Here is an 11,179-nt window from a genome sequence, read left to right on the forward strand (position 1 = left end):
GGAAAATTCATTTGTGTGTTGTGATGGGAAAAAAAATATAATAATAATAAAAAAAAATAAACTATAAAAAAAAAAAGAGAGAGAAGAGGATAGAGAAAGATAGCAAGTGAACAATAGAGAGGATGTTAGTGAGAAACAGATATGGTTTATTATCTGTTGATGATGACATGTATAATATTCTCAACTGGACTGGTCTGGGAAGTATTTCATGATGGGTGAAGTCTTTTAACAAGCAAAATGAGAAATAGTGATTGACTGTTTTTAAAAAAATTATAATAATAATAATTATTGGGAAATACATGGAAAAGACATTGAATTATAAAGTGGGGAGATTGATGTCTCTGTATTGACCGACATGCATTGCATTCCCTTTTGAAAAAGCAATGGAAGTCAATGTAAAGTTATATGTAATCCAATGTAATATAAAGAAGATTATGACAATAATATAAATTAAAAAAAAAAAAGATGAAATGGAAAAACAAAAACAAAAACAAAAAAGTAAAATTCAGGGGCCAGCAGGAGGCATAGTAATTAAAGCACTGGACTCCCACATGACAAACCGCGGTTAGAGTTCCAGCCCCGGCAACTTAAAACTCATGCCGGGGCGCATGTGCATGTGTGCCCAAAATCCTCAGAGAAGAATGGACGAGGAGGATTGCAGCATGGCCATCCTCCTGGAGGGCTGATTTCTAGCTTTCTGTCTCTGTCTCTCTGGTAAGTGCATGCACCGTATAGCAAATATCTCTCGGGGGGAAAAATAAAAAAGTAAAACTTAAATTTATTATCTCCATATTTAGGATTTCCAATTATTTTCCCAGAATTCCCTTCAGTCTTTGAGACAGTATAACACACAGAGACACACACAAAATTCTTTCCAAAAACCAAAAGCACACTGTCTACAATAATGAAGCTTCCAACCTGAAGCATTTCTCAGTCACCCAAGGAACAGCTTGACTACTTTCACTGTAGTTGTTGAATGTATAAATAGGGCTCTTCCACTTACTCGGTCTTTGACAATGAACAAATCACTTAACCTCTCAGGCAGCTAGATCCTACATGGCCAACTGCGCAGTTTGAGTCCCAGACACCTAGAGGCTTTAAAAACACATTGGACATGTGTGTATGTGTGTCCAAAATCCCAAGAGGAGAAGAGAAGAGAAGGAACTGCAGCATATCCATTCCTCACTGAGGGGGTGCTTTCTCACTTCCTCTCGCTCACTCTGTCTATGGTGAATGCACACATGCGCTATAGCAGATAAATAAATAAATATACAAATGACCCAATCACTTAACCTGTTCCTCCATCTGTGATGACTCCTGGGACCAGCAGATGGTGCAATGATTACATTACTGGACTCCCACATACTTAACCACAGTTAAAGTCCCAGACCAGGGGGCTTAAAATTCATGCCGGGCACATGTGCGTACGTGCCCAAAAACCAGAGAGGAGAACGGAGGAGAAGGCATTGCGGTATGGCCATCCCCCTGGGGGGTAATTTCTCTTTCTCACTCTCTGGCTCTCTAGAAAGCACACATGCCCCATAACAAAAAAAATCTCTCTAAAAAAGTAAAGTGATGACTCCAACACAGGACCACCTCAAGGAATGAAGGAGAAGATGGATATATGTTTAACACCATGTCTGGCATACAGTGAATGATAAAAAATGCTAACTACTATAGTCATTCTCTGAAATCAATTTAAACTTAATTTTATTTTTTTATTTTAGAAAGAATTTTGCTATAGGGCATGTGCCCTCTTCAGAGAGACAGAGAGACAGAAAGCAAGAAATCAACCCCCGGGGTGACAGCCACACCCCAACACCCTCTCCTCCATTCTCCTTTCAGGATTTTGGGCATGCACACACAACATGCCCTGCATGCGGTTCAAGCTGCGGGGTCTGGGACACGAACCACAGCTGATTACATGGGAGTCCAGCAATGTAACCATCACGCCATCTACTGGTCTCTATTTCTATTTTTCTAGAGAGAGATTTTTACTATAGGGCGTGTGTGCTTGCTGAAGAAACAGAGACAGAAAGCGAGAAAGCTCCCTCCGGGGGGGCTGGTCACACCACAATCCCTTCTCCTCCATTCTCTTCTGGGGATTTTGGGCACACATGTACACATAACTGGCATGAGTTTTAAGCGGCCAGGTCTGGGATTCAAACTATATGCAGATACTTGGGAGTCTAGCAATATAACCATTATGCCATCTGCTGGTTCTGATTTAACCTTAATTTAATTTTATTTTATTTCTTTTTTTTTTTTTTGGAGAGATTTTTGCTATAGGGCGCATATGCTCGCCAGACAGACAGAGAGAGAGAGACAGAGAGATAGAAAGTGAGAAATCACGCCCCAGGGGGGATGGCCACACCGCAATCCCTTCTCCTCCATTCTCCTCTTGGGATCTTGGGCACGCACGCACACGCGCCCAGCGTGAGTTTAAGCCGCTGGGTCCGGGACTCGAATCACGGTCGACTACATGGGAGTCCAGCAACATAGTCATTACGCTAACTGCTGGTCCCTAACCTTAATTTTAAAGCAGGCAAAATAACTAAAGCCACAGAAAGAGGATTCTGGGGCACCAGAAAGAGAGTTCAGAGTTATAGATTCTAATCTATATCCCTGCCACTAACTGTATGATCATGGGAAATGAAGTAAACCTCTCTGGCTATTCGTTACTTATCTATACGATGAGATTCTATAATCTACTCAGAGAACTTTCCTTGGGTGCCTACACTATCCTCATAAATGTCTAAAGCTATTCTCAGTCTTTTTTTTTTTAACGTATTTATTTATTTATTTTAATTGACCAAAGAGGGACAGAGTGGGGGAGTGGGGGGGGGGGAGAGCACATCGTCAGCTCCAGGACTCAAGCCACGGAGAGCCATATGGGAGTTCAGTGCCTTTAACTGCCATGCCACCTGCCGGCCCCTATCCTCAGTCTTTTAAAGAGAAAAGAAATTTTTGTTGAAATGCAAGTCTATATGATGGCTCTTTGAAAAGTTTGTGGGGAGGGGGAGCCAGCAGTTAGTGTAATGGCTATGTCGCTGAACTCCCATGTAGTTGACCGCAGTTCAAGTCCCGGACCTGGTGGCTTAAACTCATGTCAAACATGTGCGTGCGTGCCCAAGATCCCAAGAGCAGAACAGAGGAGAAGGAATTGTGGCATGTCCATCCCCTCTGGGGGGTGTGATTTCTGGCTTTCTGTCTCTCTGTCTCTCTCTGTCTTTCTGGCAAGTGCACGTGTCCTTTTACAAAAACCTCTCCAAAAAAAAGAAAAGTTTGTGGGACCAGTAGTTAGCATAATGGCTATGTCACTGGACTCCCATGTAGCCGACCACAGTTCACGTCCAGGACCCGGTGGCTTAAAACTCACACCGGGCACGTGTGCGTGTGTGCCCAAGATCCCAAGAGGAGAATGGAGGAGAAGGGATTGTGGCATGACCATCCTCCCTGGGGGGTGATTTCTCACTTTCTGTCTCTCCGTCTCTTTCTGTCTGTCTGGTGAGCACAAGCGCCCTATAGCAAAAACCTCTCAAAAAAAAAAAAAAAAGAAAGAAAGAAAAGTTTGTTGGGAAAAATGAATTAAATTACACGTTTCTTATTTTTGTGTAAAAGAATTTTGGAATCCATGCAGTTTTCCACACTATGCATATTCCATGAACTGTCCAAAGACCCTAGTATGTGTCCCAGAGTGAAACAGATTAATGGAAGAAGACTCCTTCATTGCTGCTGAGAACTAGTGATTTCAGGGATTAAGAGAAATGAAGATTTTCTACTGATAATTCAGTCTCCAGCCCCAAGTCTCGAGTGGTAGGGCACCCCTCTATCCTCTCTCTCTCTCTCTCTCTCTCTCTCTCTCTCTCTCTCTCTCTTGTTCTATCTTTTCTTTTTATGTAATTTTTCCTTTTAAAAAAATTTTAAGGTATTCTCTTGGCTTTCAGATCCTCCTTTATCTTGCTAATAATCCCCTTTCCCCCTCCCCTCTAGGAAAGGCAAGGGGCAGGCCTTCAGAAGATTTCTCCAATGCTGCTAAGAACAAGTGATTTATTAAAGCTAAAACTGCCTTTCTTGAAATCAAAAAACATATTAAAAAATACTTATTTGATGACCACAGTAAGCTACATAGCCTCAGCTAGGTGCTATTTTATAGTGTATTCATTCTACTCACAGTTTCATGCCTAAAGTCAAACATCTGTTCACAGATATTTATATATCAGCTGAACTTGCTATTGAAAGTAGTTAGATCAATTAAGATATTTCGTTAACCAATAAAATGTGGGAGGGAAACAAAAAGGAAAGGAAAACAACTGCAGATACCAGAGACAGAATGGGAGGAGGGTGAGATATGGCAGAGGGTGACAAATGGGGAGGGGGAATATATATATATATATTCACATATATATATATATGAAACAAGAAATGGAAAATTATTTGTGATGATAACATGTATGACTAAGCCGTGATGCAGTGTATTCTGGATGGAAAACCTGCATCTTGTATGCTGTGGTGATGTTCAGTGATTGTATGCAAAATAAATAATAAAAAAAAAGAAAATGGATTAATGACTAGGTATGCTTCTCTGACCAAATATATCTCTTAAAAGTGAATTTGATTTATAATTTTAAATCATTATGACTTTATTCCTGTATAAAGGGAAATCAACTATTATATCTTAAAGGAACTTCTAAATGAAGATGGCACATACTTAAAACAGTTTTCTTCATAGATGACATTCCATATCTTCCAAGCATCTGGTCCCTTATAACCCGTATAGCGCTCAGGATTAAGGAGCAAATCTACATACTCTGCATCAGGGGACTGAATATCTGTAAAATAAAATGATTTATTAACTCCTTCTTACCTTCAGTTACCTTAAAAAGTTAGTATACAAGACTATATTCTATTGGTTGTAAAGTATCAAAATCAAACAATACATTAGGGATTGTAAATCAACTTTTCAGAAGAAAAAGATATAAATACAGCCACATTAACAACATTGGTTGTAAAAATACTCTGCCTTTAGAAATGTTAAAAATAGAAATATGTGAATTTTAAGATCAAAAACCACAGCAGGGGAACCAGCAGTTAGCGTAATGGCTATGTCGCTGGATTCCCACGTAGTCGACCGCAGTTAGCGTCCCGGACCCGGTGGCTTAAAACTCATACTAGGCACGTGTGCATGCATGCCCAAGATCCCGAGAGGAGAATGGAGGAGAAGGGATTGCGGCGTGACCATACCCCCTCGGGGGTGATTTCTCGCTTTCTGTCTCTCTGTCTCTCTCTGTCTGTCTGGCGAGTGCACATGCCCTATAGCGAAAATCTCTCAAAAAAACAAAAAAAAAAAAAAAAAACCACGGCAGTTCAATCCTCATAAGCTACACCCACAAAGAATGTGTTCCCATTCATATTACCCACTGCGGTTCATCAGTAACTATAAAGAAAATGAGGACATCTTAGTATGTACATTGCTTGATACCAAATACTTTCTTCTTAGATGACTAGCATTAGGATCCACTACCAAGCAGTTCTAAGATATAACACTTAAATCCACAAAAGTAAACATAGGATGATTTAGTGCCAGCATTGTCTATAAAAGGGAAAACTAGAAGCAATCTACTGGGTCATTGGGAAAGCCATGATGCATTTTTGCATAGAAAAACAGACAAATACTTCATGCCTTTCCCAATGGAAATTATTTTCCTAATAAATGCCCAACATAGCAGAGTAGTTAGAAGCCTAGGCTCTGGAGTCAGAATGCTTGGGTTAGAATGCAGGCCCCACTACATCTTTATTATTCACAATACATGACAACTTCAAAGCCCCCCCAGTCTTCCAGTGGCTTTGAGGAATTACTTATTAGTAAAGCAATACTTTACCCATGTATAAAGCTTAATAATACAAACCAACACACGATAAGAATTGGGCAAAAATGGTTTCAGAGCCACCAAAGTACATGACAAAAATTTGAACATGAAAAGGCTTACAAAGAAGTCCAAAATTTTTTCTTTTTTTTCTTTTTTGATTCTTTTTTTCTTTTCTTTTTGAAGTGGTGTTTGCTATAGGATGCATGTGCTCACCAAAAAGACAGAGAAACAGAAAGCGAGAAATCACCCCCCGGGGGGATGGCCACGCTGCAATCCCTTCTCCTCCATTCTCCTCTCAGAATCTTGGGCACGCATGCAAACGCCCAGCATGAGTTTAAGCCACTGGGTCCAGGACTCAAACTGTGGTGGACCACAAAGGAGTCCAGCAACATAGCCATTATGCCAACTGCTAGTCCCATGAAATCCAAAGTTTTCAACATACCTGCTTCTTATTACTAAAAAGCAAATAAAAGAACAGCAACAACAACAAAACACAACAAAAACAAAACTCAGAAACTAAGCTTGGTTATTTATTTTTATTCCTTTTTTTTTTTTTTTTGAGATTTTTGCTATAGGGTGCATGTGCTCACCATAGGCAGAAAGCAAGAAATTACCACCCAGGGTGAATGGCAACACCACAATCCTTCCTCTTCCATTCTCCTCTTAGGAATTTGGGATGCACACACACGCTTGAAGTGAGTTTTAGGCTGCTGGGAATCACAGTCAACTACATGGGAGTTCAGAGACGTAACCATTATGCCATCTGTTGGCCCCAGGTTATTTTTACTCTTATTTGCAGTATATCAGAGCCATAAGTTAGGGAGCAGCACAATAGTGGCTTGCAGAAGTGACAATTAGAAAAGGGGACAGCAGATGGAATGGTGATTAAGGCGCTGGACTCCCACATGGCCACCTGTGGTACGAGTCCCAGACACAGTGGCTAGAAAATCATGCTGGGCTCGTGTGCATGAGTAACCAAAATCTCAAGAGGGGACCAGAGAAGAGGGGATTGTGGCATGGCTATCCCCCAGGTGAGGTGATTTCTCACTTTCTCTCTGTCTCTCTCCAACAAGGGCACACCCTATGGCAAAACCTAAAAAAAAATTTTTTTTTATTTAAAAAAAGCAGAAAAATATAGCCACTTTTTAAAACTTAGCAAGGAATCATCTATTTCAGGGACAGATAACTGTTCACTTCTATCAGTACTCAGAAAACTCTGTTCATTTCCATTAATACTAAATGTAGTTACCAAGGTATAGCAAATTATAACAGATTCACTTGAAAAACCCTAATTTTTTTTCCTTTTTTTTTGAAAGGTTTTTGCTATAGGGCACCAGGACTCAAACTGTGGTGGACCACAAAGGAGTCCAGCAACATAGCCATTATGCCAACTGCTAGTCCCATGAAATCCAAAGTTTTCAACATACCTGCTTCTTATTACTAAAAAGCAAATAAAAGAACAGCAACAACAACAAAACACAACAAAAACAAAACTCAGAAACTAAGCTTGGTTATTTATTTTTATTCCTTTTTTTTTTTTTTTTGAGATTTTTGCTATAGGGTGCATGTGCTCACCATAGGCAGAAAGCAAGAAATTACCACCCAGGGTGAATGGCAACACCACAATCCTTCCTCTTCCATTCTCCTCTTAGGAATTTGGGATGCACACACACGCTTGAAGTGAGTTTTAGGCTGCTGGGAATCACAGTCAACTACATGGGAGTTCAGAGACGTAACCATTATGCCATCTGTTGGCCCCAGGTTATTTTTACTCTTATTTGCAGTATATCAGAGCCATAAGTTAGGGAGCAGCACAATAGTGGCTTGCAGAAGTGACAATTAGAAAAGGGGACAGCAGATGGAATGGTGATTAAGGCGCTGGACTCCCACATGGCCACCTGTGGTACGAGTCCCAGACACAGTGGCTAGAAAATCATGCTGGGCTCGTGTGCATGAGTAACCAAAATCTCAAGAGGGGACCAGAGAAGAGGGGATTGTGGCATGGCTATCCCCCAGGTGAGGTGATTTCTCACTTTCTCTCTGTCTCTCTCCAACAAGGGCACACCCTATGGCAAAACCTAAAAAAAAATTTTTTTTTATTTAAAAAAAGCAGAAAAATATAGCCACTTTTTAAAACTTAGCAAGGAATCATCTATTTCAGGGACAGATAACTGTTCACTTCTATCAGTACTCAGAAAACTCTGTTCATTTCCATTAATACTAAATGTAGTTACCAAGGTATAGCAAATTATAACAGATTCACTTGAAAAACCCTAATTTTTTTTCCTTTTTTTTTGAAAGGTTTTTGCTATAGGGTGCGTGCACTCATCAGAAAGACAGAGAGAGATAGGGAGACAGAAAGCGAGAAATCACACCCCCAGGGGGGATGGCCATGCCACAATCCCTTCTCCTCCATTCTCCTCTCGGGATCTTGGGCACGCAAGCACAAGCACCCAGCGTGAGTTTAAGCCACCGGGACTCGAACTGTGGTCGGCTACATGGGAGACCAGCGACATAGCCATTACGCTAACTGCTGGTCCCAAAAAAACCTAATTTTTAAAAATATGTAAATAAATTTAGTGTATAGTATTTTAAGACAAAAAACTAACCACAATGAAATAATGTAAATATTCCACCTAATTAGACATAAATATGTGTTGCCTCATAATTTTACTTGATACTTCATCTCAACTTTATAAATTAATGTGGGCTAGCTCTGTGGCCTGGTGGTTACGGCAGCCAGATCCCACATGGTCAACAATGCAGTTCCAGTCCTGGACCCAGTGATCTAAGAAACACACCAGGTGTATATGTATGTGAGCCCAAAATCCCAAAAGGAAGAAGAGATGGAGGAAAAAGGCTTACAGGGTGACCTGCCCCATAGGCAGTAATTTTTCCTCTCCTCTGTCTGTCTGTTCTCTCTGGTGAGCACAACACCTGCTAGCAAAAAAAAAAAAAAAAAAGTAAACTAAAAAATTAAATATTATTATAACCATATTTTCCACATAACAAAAGTTGGTATTTCTAATTGGGATATATAAAAATACCTCCTTTACTCCACTTACTGTTTACGTACACTATTTATTCCTTAACAAAAGTGTGCTCTTCTTTTTTTTTGTTTTGGTTTTTGTTTGTGCAGATTTCAATTTTGCACCAAAAATAAAATCACACCTTAATTCCATTTTTTCAAGAATATTTTGAAGTCCCCTTGTACGTTTATACCACATACTGTTTAATCTGTTCATCTGATGATAAGACACTCAGGCTGTTTCTACCTTTTGACTATCAGTTATGCTGCAATGAACACTGATTATCTGAGTCTTGGTTTTCAATACTTTTAAGTATAAGCCTAGGAATGAAACTGCTAGGTCATATGGTAATTCTGTGTTTAGCTTTTGAGGAACTACCAAACTGCTACAAACTGAGTCTTAAAAATAATTTATAGGAGCCAGTAGATGGCATGATGCTTGAGGCGCTAGACTCCCATGGGGCCAAGTATGGTTTGGGTCCCAGACCAGGTGGCTTGATTTCTCATTTTCTCTTTCTCTTTGCCTTTCTCTGGCAAGCACACGTGTCCTACAGCAAACTTAAAAAATAATAATAATAAATTAAGTAATTATTTTTAAAAATGATTTATAAGATTTTTTTCATTAAAACTTTAAACAGAATGCATGCTATAAAATATGTTATACCATCAGCTTCACAGAAGTTGTCTGAAGAATCATCATGCTTGGTCCACTGAAGAACAGCCTTCTGCGTTTCCTCGCTTCAAACAAAGAAAGTAGTGCAATTTTATTTTTTTAAGTTAATATGTGACACGAAAGAAACAGAAAACACTGCTGAAAAAATTCAGACCTCAGAGATTCATCCACTGCTCCAAGGCGTTCAGCCTGTTCACATTCTTCCATGATTTTATTGGCTTCTTCAGAATACTAAAGTGAAAAATGCAATAAATAGAATATAACTTATTGTGTTCAAAAACTTTTTAAAAAGAGTCAGCCAATGTGGTGGGGTGATTAAGGCAGCTGGATCACACATGGCCGACTTCGTGGATCAAGTCCTGGACCCAGTGGCTTGAAAAATATAATAGGCACATGTTCATCCATGCCCAAAATCCAAAGAGGAGGGTAAAGGAAAAAGGACTGTGGCGTGGCCAAACCCCCTGGGGGGTGCTTTCTCACTCTCTCTCTTTCCCCTTCTGTCTCTCTCCAGTGAGTATATGCACCCTATGTCAAACTTAAAAAAAAGAAAAAAAAAACTTTAAAAATTTAGAAATTATTAGGGGCTCCTGTTTAAAAAATAATAATAATAATTTTATCTTATTTATCATTAGTGTTATTATTATTTAATTTGACCAGAGAGACAAAGAGGGAAAGTGAGAAAGCAAGCCACCAGGTCCAGGACTTGAACTGTGGTCAGCCATGTGAGAGTCCAGTGCCTTAATCACCACTGAGGGTCCTTTTATAACTGAAACCATCACTTTGACTTCAAAACTTAAAAAGAAAGAAAGAAAAAGAAAAACTCCACCCTCACATTCCTCCTGTAACAAAAAATAAATAAAAATAAAAAGTAAAAGGCTTTGTTTCTTGTTTTTGTTGGAAAACATAATTTACCTTTAGATTCACAGAATAAATCATTTAATTCTGACAATTCACTACTAAAATGTCCACTAAAGAGGCCAGCAGGTGGTGTGGTGGTTAAGGTGCTGGACTCCCACATGGCAGAACACAGTTTAAGTCCCAGAGCAGACGGTTTGCTTTCTCACTTTCCCTCTTTCTGTGTCTCTCTCTGGTCAAAATTTTAAAAATAATAAAAATATGGGGACAAGCAGGAGGCATGGTGGTTAAAGCACTGGACACTCCCACATGGCCAACCACAGTTTGAATCCCAGATCCAGTGGCTTGTTTTCTCACTCCCCTCCGCCCTGTGTCTCTCTCTGGTCAAATTAAAATAAATGAATAAATAAAATTAAATTTTAAAAAATTCTGTAAAAGTAAGTAAATAATAATAAATAAAAGTAAATAATTAAAAAACATGTCCACTAAGAAAATCTTTGAGCATAAGGAAGTAGTCAAAAGGCACTGTCCCACTTTTCTAATAACCTAACTGTAGACGGTTTTTTATCTTCCATAAAATAAGCAGTTTTGGGAACCAGCAGTTAGCGTAATGGCTATGTCGCTGGACTCCCACATAGTCGACCGCGGTTCGCGTCTTGAACCCAGTGGCTTAAATCTCACGCCGGGCGCATGTGCGTGCGTGCCCAAGATCCCAAGAGGAGAATGGAGGAGAAGGGATTGCAGCGTGACCAT

The 11,179-nt window shown here is 39.7% G+C and overlaps 1 protein-coding gene across 3 annotated transcripts in view; it reads right to left on the reverse strand.

Moving 5' to 3' along the window:
- Positions 1 to 11,179, reverse strand: part of ERO1A (endoplasmic reticulum oxidoreductase 1 alpha) — a gene marked incomplete at its 5' end in the record, with an annotated part of 67,738 nt that overhangs the window by 30,060 nt on the left and 26,499 nt on the right. For all 3 annotated transcript variants that reach the window (XM_027776623.1, XM_027776622.1, XM_027776624.1), the window contains 3 exon segments: positions 4,712 to 4,832; positions 9,563 to 9,636; positions 9,726 to 9,802. In XM_027776623.1, the coding sequence (XP_027632424.1) occupies positions 4,712 to 4,832; positions 9,563 to 9,636; positions 9,726 to 9,802 (272 nt within the window).

Source organism: Tupaia chinensis, unplaced genomic scaffold (assembly GCF_000334495.1).
Source record: "Tupaia chinensis unplaced genomic scaffold, TupChi_1.0 Scaffold000688_1, whole genome shotgun sequence".
Taxonomy (NCBI): domain Eukaryota; kingdom Metazoa; phylum Chordata; class Mammalia; order Scandentia; family Tupaiidae; genus Tupaia; species Tupaia belangeri.